The sequence below is a fragment of the Triticum dicoccoides genome, chromosome 6B (genome assembly GCF_002162155.2).
Source record: "Triticum dicoccoides isolate Atlit2015 ecotype Zavitan chromosome 6B, WEW_v2.0, whole genome shotgun sequence".
Taxonomy (NCBI): domain Eukaryota; kingdom Viridiplantae; phylum Streptophyta; class Magnoliopsida; order Poales; family Poaceae; genus Triticum; species Triticum dicoccoides.
The window spans coordinates 365,235,160-365,252,233 of record NC_041391.1 but is presented as its reverse complement, the minus strand read 5'-3'; the positions used below and the strand labels follow the sequence as shown (position 1 = coordinate 365,252,233).

Below are 17,074 nucleotides of genomic sequence, written 5' to 3'. Positions count from 1 at the left end.
CTCTCAGGGCATATTCTTAAGAAGTGGCCAGTACAGCAAATGAAACAAAGCCAAACAATTTAATCAAGCTGAGTTTAGGATATAAGAATGACATGTGAGGAGATGGTGAGACATGAAACTGAAGCATGTGAATATGATGGTAACTTACAAGTAGACTTCTTTGCTTAAGAACAGATTTTTAAAGAATGCAAATACAAATAAAATAAATCATCAATATCAATTAATTATTGTACCATGTACTCCCTCCGTTCCTAAATATTTGTCTTTCTAGAGTTTTCAACAAGTGACTACATAGTACATACGGAGCAAAATGGGTGAATGTACACTCTAAAATATGTCTATATACATCCGTATGTGGTAGTCCATTTGAATCTCTAAAAAGACAAATATTTAGGAACGGAGGGAGTATATAGCAAGGTACCTCTCAAGAAAATCTTTGTAATGTTCTGAGAAATCCTCTCCAAGTCTATCTGATGGCTGTCCAGTAACGATCTTGTAACCACAGAGACTGTTTGTAGTGTTTGGTGTCTATATTACACATTAGGTCAGCACAAGGTCATGAAGAAACTGACATGAATCATAGTAGAAACATTTCATTTATCTAACCTTATGAGCCAAATGGTGAAAAGTGTATAGCAAGCACTCGACATAATTGTGATTAATATCATCTACCTTCTTCCCAGGCATATACTTCTGCAAAACAACAATTGAGATCAACATAGAAATTTTACTCCTGTATTCACTGTAAATGAGAAACTCATGAACATCTTTGAGCATACAAAATAAACCTTGCAAATTGGGCTTTAGAAACATTAGCGGAAATAAGAAATGTATAAACCTTGAGCAATTGAACAACGGATGGAAGCAGCTGGCGTGAATCTTGTGCTGCAGCATATGGCGAGCTAGCAGCAACTGTCTTAAGTAAATCCAGTTTCTTCTCCTCCGGAATCTAAAAATGGTAAAGACAAACACTTGATGCTGAAACACGCAAGAGCAGAGATAGTTTCAAAAGGAAAAACACTCCAGATGATGCAGGATACTGACAAAGCAACGACAAAAAATCATAACTAGAAACTTGAACAGCATTGTAAAATTCGTCTGTTGTGAATTTCGCACGGCCCTTGTTAAGACTTAAGAGACTAAGCAATGATGAGTAAGGGTCCTTTTGGTTGAGCTTTTCCAACCAACTCCAGCAGTTAAAAAGCTGGAAGCCAACCAAACGTTGTTTCCCCACGGCATAATCTGCAAACACAACAACTTCTCGTATGTGTATTTTCTGCAGCTGCTGAGGCCAATCAACTGGCGAAAATTTTACACACCTGCCGCCGGTATGTCAACCCTAATTCAGTTCCATCACACACACACACACACCCCACCCCCGCACGTGCAATTCGTCTCCTCCCCAAACGAGAGGTCCTGAATTAGGGTTGCTCCCGTCCCCTAGCTCCGCACCATGAGCCTCCCCTCGTGCTGCACCTCCATGGCTCCATCCGGCCTGCGCCGCCGCATCATTCCACAGCAAGGTAGCTCCCCTCCCTCTTCCTTCCTTTTTCTCCTCATTTTTTGGCATTGAGTACATCCCTCATCTAGTTGATTGGATACTGTGAGCATATATCATTGAGTGCATGTTTATGATCACATGTGAATGGAGTTTGCTTGCTAGTTTTTTCCATGTAATCTGTTATGTGTTCCAGATGCCAGGGAGGTGGGCAGCGAGAGAGTGGCCACGAGGGCACTCTGATTTTTGTCTCCCGATCGTTCTACTGACCAACAATAGCAGATTCATGGTCATTCAGTGTAAGTTGATTACAGTCAACAAGAACTAGGTGGATGTTTATAATTTTGGAACTTGGAAGTGTTTGTTTACTGGTTGAACAATGGGGTTGGTATAAAATTCCGAGCAAATGTGTATCAAAAGATGGACATCGCCATCTGGCAGATGTGTGTAATGTTTCAAAAGAGTTTAACACAGTGGCTCATTTCTTGTTGTGCTGATGTAATGTAACAATGTGACCCAGTAAAAATATTTTGGTGTGTTTTTTCTCAAAAAAAAATACATTTCTTAAAAAAAACACAAGTTAAAACATGCATTTGTTGGAGAAAATTCCGACATAATATCTCCATGTCTTTTACAATAATAAACGGCATCGCTCTATTTATATTTTTTATACTTTGCAACATTATAAATAGTTGTTCAAATAAATCATCTGTAGTGCCAACCAGTGTACAAATTGTTGCCTTATGGTCTATTAAAGCATATATAAACAATCTTTCAAGACTCACAGGCATTACAAACAATTCCTTCCAAATCTACAGTTTCACAACAGTTTCAATGAAACTTTCAGCTTTCCCACAGTTCTCAACTCACAGCAGCTTTCTCACAGCTAATTGTAGACTTTTCAGAATCCACAGCTCAACCGAACACACCTCGAGCCGACGGACCCTTCAAGGTGCTAGCACGAGCCGACGTATCCTTCAAGGTGCTAGCACGATACAACAATAACGCCTCCAAGACCGACATCCCACGCGACAAGTACAGCGTGAGTGACATCTTCAGTGTCACGGACCTATCTCCATTCCATGGTGATGAGGATTTTGATCCGAGGTCGGATCTTTCCCAAGGGAGGAGATGATGCGGAGCATCCCAAGGTCATCCCCGTGGACCCACCTTCGTCTCCCCAAGTGCCAAGTGGACCTATGACACGTGCACGTGCAAGAGCTCTCAAGACCGAGGTAACATCTCTTCTCTCGCAATTCCCTTTTGAAACACAAAAGACATGGCTACTACCTCAAACGGAGACACTTTGCATACTCAGTTACCAAGAAACTAGCCATGGACAAGCTAAGGAGTAAGGTCGAGCGAAGGGAGAAGAGGAACATGAAGATGGAGAAGAAAACGAGCAAGTCAAGAGCTGCCCGGATGATCCGGACCAAGTCCCAGACGATCCGGCTACCGCGCACCAAGACTACAGCAGCCTCCTCGACGAAGCCGGATCATCCGGACCAGCTCCCGGATCATCCGGACAAAGCCGGACATCCGAACCAGGACCCGGACGACCGGACCAGCCACTGCCTCCACGACACATCCGGACGATCCGGACGGTCGCCCGGATCATGCGGACCTTGCCTGCGTGCATGACTTGGGCCGAAGCCCATGTAACTCCACCTACCCCTAGAATATATATACTCCAACTCCGCCCACGTTTTAGGGTTAGCATTGTGATAGCTCAACATTGAGATTGAGCCTTGCTCATCCACTTATCCCTACTCCTTTGGAGATCAAGACCTCCTAAAGAAGATCTCCCAAGTGGATTCAAGACCCCTCTTGATGGAAGGATCCCCTAGTGGATTCAAGACCTCTTTCCTCACGGATTGGGATGAACTAGCTACCGTGTATCCTCCCTTGTTGACTTTGGATCTTGTATCTCCCCTTTGCTTATGTGGATTTAGCACACGTATGATTGGATCTCGTTGATTTGAGTATTTTTCCTCTCTTGTGTTCATCGTGTTCTTCGGGAAATCCCCTCCATTTCGTGAAAGATCGGCCATTAGGGTTCCACCCTACATCAGTAGGTCATGCACAAGAGAGCGCCCACACCACCTGTGAGAGAAGCCTGGAAGCGGAGACGGAAGCGCAAAACGAAGGAAGACTTGAATAGAAGTATAACCGGTCCAACCTAGCAGGCATAACCGGTTCAAATCCGAGAGCTCCTGGAAGAAGTCCCGGTACAAGTCCTGGTGTAATCAGCCAGTGCCCGAACCTCCCAGGAAGAAGTACTGGTGTAACCTTACACCGGCCTCCTGACGACCGTGTCGCCGACTGCCTCGACGACCCCGCGCCTTGCCCAACGACAGGTTATACCGGCCAGAAAGGCCTGATAATACAGGGCGCGCAGCTTTGGAACCACCAACCCATGTATCTTTCTCTTTCCTCACTTGCCCCTTCATGGGTGGACCTATATATACCCCTCCCCCGCTTAGACCTAGGGTTAGCAAAGTAGAACTAGTCATAGAGCCTTTGCTCATGTACCTCCCCATGTGGGATTCCTCCTACATGGAGATGACTTCCCTAGTGGAGATCAAGGCCTCCGCTTGAGGGGAAGATTCTTCCCAAGGTATTCAAGACCTCCTTGTCTTAGGATTTGGGAAAGAACTGCACATCTTGTTCTTGCTTCTCCCTTGGATTTGCAAGAAACAACATGAACTGTGTGGTGTGGATCTGCGGTTACAAAAGGGTGTTGCCTTGGCATCACTAGTTATCCATGTGTTTTCCCTTGATTTCCTTGTGATTCCTCGTGTTCTTCCTCAAATCTACCTCCGGTTCGTCAAGGTCGGGCCACCCAACGGCTTGCCCCGTATCAACAACCCTTTGGTGGGGATGGGTGTTAGTTACACTAAGCTATGGTCATTTCGTGCAGTTTTCTAGAAATGCATATTCTAAACAAAACCAAAAATATAACAAAACAAAAAAGGTCACAAAAGACACGTACTCCCTCCGATCCATATTGCTCGTCTTAGATTAGTCTAGATATGGATGTATGTAGACACGTTTTAGAGGGAGTATCAATCTCAATTAAAATTATCATGAATTGTTGAGCTTAATCAGCACAGAAAGTACACTATACTGCAAGATGTTGTCACAAAATGATAAAAAAACATACACAAATGTTCCTGTAGCCATGGAGGCATTCGGTCGTCACTAATTTACTACTCCCTTCGTCCCAGAATATAAGGTGTATAGGTTTCCGTGGAAGTTAACGATTTAAATGTTTGACCAAGATTATAGAATAAAATAACATCTACGATACCTCATAGATAAAATATGAAACTACTTTTCATGATGGATCAAATGATATAAATTTCATATTGTGAATGTTGATATATTTTTCTAAAAACTCGGTCAAACTTGCACTCGTTTGACTTTTCAAAAAACAAATACACCTTATATAAAGGAACGGAGGGAGTATATACCAACAAAAAAAATTATAGCACAAATTTGCCCTAATAAGAACAAAGTGTTCTTTTGCTTCTTCCTATACGAAGCAGAGGATGCAAGGTACAAGATGAAGCAACTTACCTTATCGAAAACTGGAACGATTTGCTTAGCAAAATAGTTGAGAAACTTGCTGCTTGATGCACCTCTCTGAAGAAAGCAAAGAACACCAATATATGATTCAATGCTCAACAATAATAACATAAATGACTTAATTATTGTTCGACTGAATGGGCCATACCGTGAAGATAGGAAGAGCCATATAGATGCATGAGGTCCACCTCTCTATATGATCGATATCAGAAACCTGAAAGAGAAGTAATCCTAAGCAAAATCCACAACCTCAAAACAAAGGTACTTTAGAAACGAACTTCAAACTTAAGAACTTGCAACTACTAACAACAAAGGATAAACAGGAACTGATAAGTAGCAACATATGGAAAGGTCACGATTGTGCAACATCAATATGCACCTTTGTTACTCACCCCTAACCCAGAAAATGAGATGCACAAAGCAAGAATTGCTACACCAAGGATACTTCTGTTGAAGTATACGTGGATTGCCCAACCTTCTCGATCAGTTCAGACTTTTGGTTCATGTATCTTGTATGAAACTTAATGTGGTATCAGTGCCAACAGGTCTTGGTTCAAGTCTCTGCTTTCGCAAATTAAATAGAAAAGATTGTGTGCCCTCTGTCCATACTTAGGCCTTATCAAGCCGCGCGTAAGAGAGGGTGTTGAAGGACATGTGGATTGCCCGGCCTTCTTCATCAGTTCGGACTTTTGGTTCTCTTAATTGGTTCTCCATCAGGTGTTCCATGCTCAATGTGAGTCACATGACACATGCTGGGAGCTCAGCCTCAAGGATATTAAGATATGATGTATTTGCAGGCTGACTCTGCTAGATTTAGGACACAAAACAATGATACACTCTGTTGTATGCAACTAGAACAGTCTTTAGATACTATTATTATTTGAAGGATTGCATTCCTTAGATTTCTGAATTATTTCAGTTTAGTGCAATGTTGGCTTCCAAAATTTGTTACATGAAAAACTACCAGTTTTGGCCATAATGAGGTTTTGTGAATGAATTGACACGTGTGTTGCACGTGCACGGTTACTAGTATCAATTTATGTGCAAATGGATACCAAATGAAATGTCTGGAATAGAATTGTTTTCATCTTCAGGACAGTAGTGATCTCGGCTTGGGAATTCGGTAGGCCCACACTCATCTTGAACTATAAATTAGCAAAGCTTGGGCCTATTATGCAATTTGGAAGTAAATCAAGCCATTATACAGAAAGTCACGCAAAAAAAAGTGGTGTTTTAATTCATGTTCTCAAATATAGCCACCTCGCATTAAAGGAAACAACAAATTTATTATGTCTAGAGATATTTTGCACCACCTCAAAATTGCAAAACAAATCACCTAGCACTTACAACTTCCAACAAATTACGTGCCACGCCCACAAGTCTTTGCCAGCTTATTTTTAGTAAACACATTTTTAGGAGGCTTGCATTACCAGTAAAGTCTAGAAGTCAGGCTATTTTACCAACCAATACGACACCATTACTATATTCACCCGAATGGCCATGTTCAAATACCTCCCTTTTGTGCCCTTTCATCCCCTCATCCACTGCCCTAAAGCAAAGAGTCTTATAACTATCATAACATCTACCAACGGTGACCAGCCAATGCTACAGATGGTCCGCCAAATGGATAAATTTGGCACTGATTACGAGCCGAAGGACTAGTCGAGACTAGTCGATGGACTAGTCTATGAGTCGCAACTGTGGTGTCGACTGCGAATCTCGTGTAGACTAATTTGATGAGTCAAGTGGTCGAGACACTAGTCTACGACAGTCGCTCGACTCAAATTTGGGAGGGGAAAATTGGAGAGCGAGCTATGAGAACGAGCCGCCTGGACGAGGCCACCGCCAGCACCCACTGACCCGCCGCCGGGACGGCGGATGGCGAAGCAAGCGCGGCAGCCGGCCGGAGCTCGTGCTCGGGCGGCGGCCATGGTCGTGCCCCGTAGGCGCGTGTGGCCCTGTGACGAGAGAGAGAGAGAGAGAGAGAGAGAGAGGAGAGGATGCACGGCGGTGGTCGGCGGGCTCGCCAATGGCGGAGGCGCGGGTCGCGCGCGCGCACTTTTGTGCCTGATGGCGCAGGCGGCGGCGACGGGATCAATCGGGAGCTAGGGTTACAGAGGCTGGGACGGGAAGTAGGCTAAGTAGGCTGGCTACTTGGGCCCAAATGGGCCAGCTGGGGGTGGCGTGCTGAGCTGCACTGGGCTGGGCCTAGCGAGCGTTGGCTAGCACTGCTGGTTTTATTGTATATACTGTAATGTGCTGTACAGTTTACTACATACTGCTACTAGGTATTAGTAGTTGACTACTACAGTACTTTGTCGACTAGTCTAGCACTAGTCTAAGACTAGTCCGATTAGTCTATGAGTCTCAACCTCGAAACGACTCAACGACTCGTCGACTCGTAGTCCTTGAATTTGGCATGCATGTTATACCTTTTTTTATGAATGTGGGCGGAACACAACTTCACTCCATGATTACCGAAAAATACCACCTTCTGGCACCGAGGTATAATGATGCCCGCTAACTTCAATTAGTGATACCAATTATTTGTGTATGCTGCTGACTAACCCAGAGCAATTGTGCTTTTAATTCTTTATCTAGCCTAGCTCTAAGGTTCACATAATCAAATTACAAGAAGTTTGACAGACAACACAAAATACGGCATTAGATAAAGGCTGGGTCCAAGACAAGCAAACTCCCAAAATCTCCTTTTGTCAATGACTGCAACCGAATTTTCTGGTATTTTATATGCACACATATAAATTTTATTACTAGAATGTTGAAATAGCATACTTACATCAAACTGCGCATCGAGATCAGCTTGTGCTTGAATGATTTCAATTAATTCTTGAAAGGATTCTCGAGGAGCAGTATCCCCAAATATGCTCAAACTCCGCAGGAAATCCATGAATAATTTAAATTCCAGCCCAGTAACATCTTGTACACTCTAAATCATACATTTTTTGTTAAAAGTGTGTCAGAAAAATATGGGAATTAAATAAACAAGAAAATGGTAGCTCTAGTACATACTTTCTTTATCAAATCAGTTATATATCTTTCCATTTCTGCTTGAGGCTTTAGTAGCTCTGCTTTGACAGGAAAAACCTGAAAATTTTAACTCTATCAATACTCAGAAAATAAGGTTGATAGCCTAGAGCATGTGCAATCTATGTACCTTGTCTCGGAGGAAACAAATAATCTTTTCACGGATCTCTGATCCTGACTCCACGTGCTTAAATAAAGGCTGCAACGAATCTACACCAAAGACGGTAAAAGCAACTATAAGATCTTGATGAAGTTAAAAGCATATATGTTAACCTCTACATCCAGTTTACATGACATTATACTCTTTGCACAATGAACAAAAAAATGTGATCAAAAGACAATAGTAGCCCTCATAGTAGACCAGGGCAACCTTGTTAGTAACTACAGTCCAAAGAGATGATGGCAAAAAAAAACTCGGACGCTAGTTCAACGATCATTCTGGAACATTACTTATATAGTTTTACTCCAGTATCATCCAAAGGTTAAGTCAAAAAAATCCTGATTACTCTTAATAACAGAATTAATGATAGGAACATGTGGGCTGTGGCTGGTTTCACTGAAGAAAAGATGAACCTGCGTCTTCTTGTTATTTTATGTATATGGGAAATGTGGAATAGTTGAGTGTTTACTAGCTTCATGCTTTTCCAAATAGATGCTAAGCAGAATCCTGACTAGCAACAAGTCAATAAAAATGAAGGTGAAGAAACAGAAGAGGTAAATGGTGTAACGAGTAATACAAAAAGGACATTTGCAGCCCATCAAAGTGAACACTACCAGCAAAAAAGATATTACAAGCTTCTATAACAAAGAAATTACAAGTTGGTGTTACTCATCATCAATATAATAGAACTCACAGGTTGAATTAAGACAAAACATCAGCACAGCACGCTATTAAAAGTTCAACATTTGCTGTACAGAACTAACAATTTTAGTAAGAATCAAAAAGGATGTGCGATATACTGTGGCTAAAAGTATTTCTACCAGGAAAATACATATCAAGTGCTATTCAGATAATATGTCAACTGCACCACGCAGAGTTTTCTAATACATAAAGAACACTTAGATGATGTGTCAAAATGCATATGCGGCTAACTTATAGAGTTAGATGGTGTGCCACATATGATAAACTAACAGGAGAGCAAAGATTAAAATCGCTCCCCTGATTATGCCATTTATTGAGTATTGCGCAAAATTTAGCTGCTACAAACAACAGAAGAATAGAAGTGACCGAGCAGCATAAGAAATAGTGGGCCCACCACTAATCCTTATGCATATGGACCTGCCTTGAATTTAAACCCCTCAATCTAGAACACCTTGAAGTGATGAAAGTGGATTCTGCCCAGCGTCCTACCCATATCTCTTGCGATATATAAGAAAAGGTCAAGAAAGTGCAGAATTTCATATGCACATCAATAAATAGAGCAGTAGAGCACCACTCAATAAACATAATACTACAGGGTCCATTTTTATGGGTTTCTAGAGTTTGTGTGAAGGTCCAGTAAATTGCCAATTGGGTTAATCTGGTAAAATAAACATCATCAATAGTTGAAAAGCAAGAAATTCGTCATATAAGGTTGTTATCTCAAGGCTTGGCATCAATTTACACAACTTCTTTTAGTTTGAGGATTAGGACAATGATAAAATCAATTTTCTACTCTGAAAGTCCACATCCCCAAAGAAAATGATGGCAGAAATTTTCAGCACAGGCCCGGTAATCAAACAACAGGATGCATATCAAAGTACTCCAAAAGCTGTAAGCAAGCAACAGATGAGGATAGGAATCTTACTTTTAACATCTTGTCGTATAAGGGACATGAGTGCTTTATGAACAGCATCACGCTCCACATTTTCCTCTGAAATGCAAGAAAGAACTTGAGAAGCATAGCCACATTTGACATTCGAGCTGAGAAAAGATAGGAGAAAAGCTGTACCACTTGTAAGGAGCTGACCAAGAATATCTGCAATTTTTGAGATGAACTCTGCATCTTTGCCAAGAAGCGGAAACCCACGAATAGCTTGTATTCTGATCTGTAAGTACATTTAATGATGAGAGTTATTCATGTGGATACATACAACCTTATGATGAATAAATTCATGTTGTTCTAAAGTGAACATAATAACAGCAGCCCTTTGACAAATGAAAACCATTCAGAGGTAAACAGATAAAGCATTTTGTATCTTTCACACATTTATCAGAAAATTGTGAAACGGTAGCTATCCAAAAACTATTATAATCTTGGATATAGCCTGATGTTAATAAGGTGCAACCATCAACAAATAACTGGAATAGGGCGCACAGAGACATCACAGACCCCACTGACATTTTATACCGACATTTATAATGAAAATAGTTCTTGTACGATCACTTCACTGAAAAATAATTAGACATCAGCATTGGTAGAAAATATTCACTGTGCCATCTGACGATGTACATCTAATGCTCACTCACATTTCTACAGGTACAGACTTTTTTTAAGGTGCAGGTATTGTTCTGATGATTTGATCCCATTGTAGCTATTAGCAAAACGAGAATCGAAGCAATGTTTGATTGCACTGAGCCTTTTGCTTAATAAAGCATTAACAGATCAGCTCTGCTGGTTAAGGATCAATGCAAGGCTAGGGGGAGGGGGTGCATAAGGTTCTAAAACAATGCCTGAATGCATAACTATTCTAGATTTCTCAACGCGGGTGATTGTCTTTGACACAAAGAAGTGACTTTCAAATGGCACTCTCGGTACATGTCTCCTCGGAGCAGAGCTATGAATATCAGCAACAGAAAAGCATGGAGCAAGCAGAAGGGGAGGGAAATTTTATAGGAACCAATACCGGTCACAAACCAAGTTAAACCACAGACAAGCTTCTAACATAAATTTCTAGTTTCCAGCGAGTCCAATCTGAATCCTAGACCAATTTAACGCAAAAAGGAAATGCTAGTGTTCATCGTCCTTCAACCTATGCGTCCACCAATGCCGAGCTACTTATTATCATCAACTACGAAGAGAGTGACAGAGAGAACACAAACCGCGAGCTCTTCCATCTCAACGAGGTCGAACATTGCTTCCATGGCGAAGGTACCGAGGGCTGGGAAGCTCCGGAAGTAACGGGGGATGAGCTGCGCCGCCAGCTGCTTCGCTTTAACGTTTTGCCCCTTCACCGACGCTATGATCGCCTCATAGTCCGCCGCGTGCTGCAAGACCAAAAACCCGTCAGAACCCTAGACCGAAGGAGCCCCTGGAATGGATCGGTTGCACAGGAGAGAAGCACACCTGGGACTTGTCCTTGGCTGAGGAAAGTCGGTCGCCGAGCTCGTAGAGCCGCTCGACCTCGGCAGCGTCGGCGTTGGCGGTTGCCATGGGAGGGGGCGGAGGCGGGGAGTGGTGGATTTGGGTGTTAGGGTTCCGGTTACGAAGGGGTTAGAGGAAGAGAAAAGAGATGGTCCGGCGGTAGCCAAGGGGATAAAGCCATCGTAAAACAATTGAGGGTCAAAGATTACGAAGAAACTGGGCAGGGGTCGGATTCTGGAAAAATCTCCAGATTATGGCAAAAAAATTGGACCAAAAAACGGACTTTCAGAGCATCTCCAGCCGCGCCCTCAAGCCCCCAACACAGCGTCCCAAGGCGATTTTTTTGCGTCGGCGCTGAAAAAACTGCTCAATCGCGTCCTCAAGAGCCCGTTTTTCGCCGGTTTGGGCCGAAGTTAGTGCCGGTGGATCCAGACCGAATTCGGCGCGCTGGGGGGCGCCCGGGGCGCCGGGGCAAGTGGTTTTGGCGCGAACGGGGGCAGGAGTCGGCGAGACGCCGCTTTGTCGCCCTCATCGCCTCGGTTCCCGCGGGAATCAATGCCAAGGCTGGCCAAGGCTGCCGCGCTGCCGCGCCGGTCAGCCTCCTTTGATGCCTCACGGGCGACGCAGTGAAGGCACCGCCGACGCGCATCCCGCCCGCTCCCGCCACGCGTCGCCCGGCATGCCGCCTCCCGGCCACCCCGCCTGGGCTATAAAAGGCGCCCACTCCCCGCCAGTGAACGCCACACCCTCCCCCTCTCGCAAAAGCCATCTTCCCCCTTCCCGCCGACGAGCAAAGCAAAGATGGCCGAGATGTTCCCAGGCGATGGCGCAGTGGCGAACGGCTTCGGCCGCCGACATCTCCAAGAGCCGGAGACGCGCCTCCTCTACGAGGCTACCCGGTGCCCCCTGACATGCACGTACCGGGGGCGTGGAGGTTGAGCGCCGCCGGCGTCCCGATGCCGCCGGTGCCCGAAGGGACGCCACGGCGGGCGAAAATCGCCTGCATCCGCTCCTCCCTGACGGAGGAGCAGCGGAACCAGCCGAGGTACGCGCCCGACAGCAAAACGCTGTGGACGATGTACTTCCAGCGCCGCCGCGAGGAGTTGATCACCTCCGTCAACGACGTCATTCCCGCGGCCGCCTCAACGCCGAAGGACGGTGCGAGTGATGGGGCGTCCACGACCGCACCCTCGAGGCCGTCCTCGACCACATTGAGACCGGCAACGTGTCGCACCTGGAGTACCCAACGCGGTCGTCCTTCTCTCGCCACCGCGGCAGTTCCTGGACGTCGCGGCGAATGGAGCCGACGTCCTCGTCGTCGGGCTCCGGCTCGCTCTCCTCCGGCTCGCCGGCTCTTTGCCCCATCAAGCCAGAGCCGGACGAGACGCCGCAGCGGCGCCGCACCCGCAGTGGCGCCCTAGTCATCAACGGGGGTGCCCGCCCTTCCCCGCGCTCCCTTCGCCTGGTCCGGCCAAAGCCTGAGCCGGGCCTGCTCCCCGTGAAGCCGGAGCACGCCGACATGGTGGCTCCCGACGACGAGTCCGCCCTAAAGTGGGCGAAGGAGGACTACGTCCGCGAGCAGGTGCGCCGCCAGCGCCAGGCGTACGCGGAATTGCAGGCCCGACGACGCGGCCGCGAGGAGGGTGGCGTCATCGTCCCCGACAGCGACGAGGAGGAAGAGGTCGGGCCGTCCAGCTCCCAGTCGCGCGTCCGTGACCCTAGGCAGGGTTGCAGTAGGGACGATGTCTTCAATGGGGCGCGCGACGACGACGGCGGCGGCGGCGGCGACTACACCCGCTTCTACAGGCTTCTCGGCATGTAGATGGCGAGCAGTGGACGCGCGGTAGTGATAGAGGCAAAGGTGTCCCGTCTTTCGATGAGATGATGGATATCGCTTTGGTGGAAGTCGACTTTGACGATCCGACTACGAACGTGCGAGGACGTCGCGCCTTAGCAATCGCTAAACCAACTCCGAGAGGTTATTGACCACGCCGGAGCACGATCAACCTGACCACGAGGGTCTGTTTCCTGCGAGCAAACGAAGAACAAGCAAGAAACTAAGATTGCAATCTGGATATTGCGAATATAAGATGAAAGCTTTATTGATCAAGGTGGGGTTCTGTGACGCCTTTGTCTGGTCGCTGAACACAAACGAAGTACGCGAAGTTGCAGCTATGGCGAACTTTAATCTAAACAAAACCCCAAAGTCTAAACGGTGCCCTAAGGGCTGTATATATGGAGGAAGAGAGGGGGAATTTCATGGCCCTTGGTGGAGGGGTCCAAAATCAACCCTATCTCTTGTTTCCCCACACATACGGACTCTAAAAATAGCCTATACTTATGTATTTCGAAATTACATGGGCCTGGCCCAATAAAAAGGTGACGCAGCACCTATAATAGCCTCTGGACGAAATTTATGAAGTGACATCTTGTATATTTCGTCCAAGGCTTCATGCACTCGTTATGGTGGCTTCAAAGACCTGAAATCATCACCTGTAACTCCGTTCTTGTTCCCCTTGCGCATGCCATCATCTCCATGCTTGTTCTTGCTCCAATGTTCATCCTTCTTCAAGCTAGGCCCTTCATTTGTAAGCAAAACAAATGTATCAAATTTAGGCAGCATCATATTCTCATGAACATTAGAATCATTACCAAGAAACGAAAGTACCTGGTAATTTAGTTGGCGTGCGCGAGCTCTAGTAATTGGTCCAGTATGTATAGCAGCAGGGGCTGTGGGTGTAACAATGGTATTGATGTCCTCATCATCCTCCCCTTTTTGAAATGAAGTCGTCCTCGACGGAAGCTCATCTTCCTCACCCAAATAAGGCTTCAAATCTGCAATGTTAAAAGTGGGACTAACCCCAAAATCTGCAGGCAGCTCAAGTTTATATGCATTATCATTTATTTTCTCTAACATCTTAAAGGGACCATCAGCCCGTGGCATGAGCTTTGATTTGCGCAAATCAGAAAATCTATCCTTACGCAAATGTAACCAAACAAGATCTCCAGGTGCAAACACAACATGTTTTCTACCCTTATCTCCAGCAAGTTTATATTTGGCATTCATACGCTCAATGTTTTCCTTAGTTAACTCATGCATTTTTAAAATCAATTCAGCATGTTGTTTAGCATCAAAATTAACCTTCTCCGAAGATGGAAGAGGCAAAAAATCAATAGGTGCATGAGGTAGGAAACCATACACAACTTCAAAAGGGCACATCTTAGTAGTAGAATGCAATGAACGATTATAAGCAAATTCAATATGAGGCAAGCATTCCTCCCACATTTTCTTATTACTCTTCAAAACAGCCCTAAGCATAGTAGACAATGTTCTATTGACTACTTCAGTTTGGCCATCAGTTTGGGGTGACAAGTAGTACTAAAAAGCAGTTTAGTCCCCAACTTAGCCTATAAACATCTCCAAAAGTGGCTAAGAAATTTAGTATCACGATCTGAAACAATAGTATTTGGCACACCATGCAAGCGAATAATTTCACGAAAGAACAAATCAGCAACATTAACAGCATCATCGCTTTTATGACATGGTATAAAGTGTGCCATTTTCGAGAATCTATCCACGACAACAAATATGCTATCCCTCCCCTTCTTTGTTCGAGGTAAACCTAAAACAAAGTCCATAGATATATCCTCCCAAGGAACACTAGGTACAGGCAAAGGCATATATAAACCATGAGGATTGAGTCGTGACTTAGCTTTTTGACATGTAGTGCAGCGAGCAATAAAACGCTCAACATCCCGTCTCATCTTTGGCCAAAAGAAATGTGTAGCAAGTACGTCCTCCGTCTTCTTCACGCCAAAGTGTCCCATTAATCCTCCTCCATGCGCCTCCTGCAACAACAAAAGACGAACGGAGCTAGCTGGAATGCATAGCTTGTTAGCACGAAACACAAATCCATCGTTAATGACAAACTTGTTCCACATTCTTCCTTCTTTGCAATTCTGCATTACATCTTTAAAATCAGCATTATGCACATTGATAGAGGCGGGGTGTCCCGATCTTTCGATGAGATGATAACTATCGATTTGGTGGAGACGACTATGACGATCCGACTACAAACGTGCACGACGTTGCGCCTTAGCAATCGCTAAACCAACTCCGAGAGGTTATTGACCATGCTGGAGCACAATCAACCTGACCACGAAGGTCTATTCCTGCAAGCAATCGAAGAACGAGCAAGAATATGATAAAGCAATCTGAATATTGCGAATATATATGAAGTATTGATAATGGTGGGGATCCGGAAGCGGTCTTGGTCTGGTCGTTGGACACAAACGAAGTACACGAAGTTGCAATGGCTAACTTTTAACTAAACAAATCCCAAGGAAAAGCTACTAGATGGATCTACTTATATAGGAGCAAGGGGTGGCGGCCAAGGAGGTGGGAGGACGTCCCAAGGCAGCCTAAAACTAAATCTAGGTCGTACAAGGCCAATGGGCCCAAGTGGAGGTGATGTAACACCTTTGGACTTGTAGTTTGACTCGGATTCTGCTGCAGCATCAGATTGTTTCGTCCACAACTCAACGCTCCGGACGAATTTGAAGGTGGTTCCAATTGGGTTGGAAAGTGCACGAAATCTAGTTTCCAACAAAAAAAGAATCACCCAATTCGGAGTCCGTATGAAAAACTTGTGTGCGTTTTGAGTCAGGTGTGTCTGTGCAGTCCGAATCTGAATCCAGAACGTGAGAGACTTGGACTCTATCTTCTCTTGGGCCAAAAGTGACGTGACAGAACTTTTTGGACAGCAAATAAACATCTCTTTATTCCTTATCTTCATATGTGGATTGTACAAATGTCCCATACACCTGCAATTAGACAAAACACAAAAGTGTGTGAAGTATTTTTGTTCTGGATAACATAAATAGATTATTGAATAGTTTGCACTAGAAATCACCTGACAAATATGCATATATGCAATATTTTTGGTCATATCCAAGGTAGTCATGTCCTCATCAATAAAGTGTGCCATTTTCGAGAATCTATCCACGACAACAAATATGCTATCCCTCCCCTTCTTTGTTCGAGGTAAACCTAAAACAAAGTCCATAGATATATCCTCCCAAGGAACACTAGGTACAGGCAAAGGCATATATAAACCATGAGGATTGAGTCGTGACTTAGCTTTTTGACATGTAGTGCATCGAGCAATAAAACGCTCAACATCCCGTCTCATCTTTGGCCAAAAGAAATGTGTAGCAAGTACGTCCTCCGTCTTCTTCACGCCAAAGTGTCCCATTAATCCTCCTCCATGCGCCTCCTGCAACAACAAAAGACGAACGGAGCTAGCTGGAATGCATAGCTTGTTAGCACGAAACACAAATCCATCGTTAACGACAAACTTGTTCCACATTCTTCCTTCTTTACAATTTTGCATTACATCTTTAAAATCAGCATCATGCACATATTGATCTTTGATGGTCTCCAAACCAAATATTTTGAAGTCAAGTTGTGAAAGCATAGTATAGCGACGAGACAATGCATCAGCAATAACATTTTCTTTTCCCTTCTTGTGTTTAATGACATAAGGGAAAGTCTCAATGAATTCAACCCATTTAGCATGTCTACGATTCAGTTTAGCTTGACTTTTAATACATTTCAAAGATTCATGATCAGAATGTATAACAAATTCTTTGGGCCATA

The 17,074-nt window shown here is 44.6% G+C and overlaps 1 protein-coding gene across 1 annotated transcript in view; it reads right to left on the bottom strand.

The window, feature by feature from the left end:
• Window positions 1-11,565, bottom strand: part of LOC119322329 (apoptosis inhibitor 5-like protein API5) — a 15,458-nt gene extending 3,893 nt beyond the window's left edge. The window contains exons 1-12 of the mRNA XM_037595828.1: window positions 11,398-11,565; window positions 11,154-11,318; window positions 10,063-10,159; window positions 9,919-9,984; window positions 8,262-8,341; window positions 8,117-8,191; window positions 7,884-8,033; window positions 5,235-5,300; window positions 5,078-5,143; window positions 839-949; window positions 607-693; window positions 422-528 (exon numbers count right to left, since the gene is read on the bottom strand). Coding sequence (XP_037451725.1) covers window positions 422-528; window positions 607-693; window positions 839-949; window positions 5,078-5,143; window positions 5,235-5,300; window positions 7,884-8,033; window positions 8,117-8,191; window positions 8,262-8,341; window positions 9,919-9,984; window positions 10,063-10,159; window positions 11,154-11,318; window positions 11,398-11,484 — 1,157 coding nt within the window. The 5' untranslated portion in view covers window positions 11,485-11,565. The remainder of the gene's footprint in view (window positions 1-421; window positions 529-606; window positions 694-838; window positions 950-5,077; window positions 5,144-5,234; window positions 5,301-7,883; window positions 8,034-8,116; window positions 8,192-8,261; window positions 8,342-9,918; window positions 9,985-10,062; window positions 10,160-11,153; window positions 11,319-11,397) is intronic.
• Window positions 11,566-17,074: the final 5,509 nt, after the last annotated feature.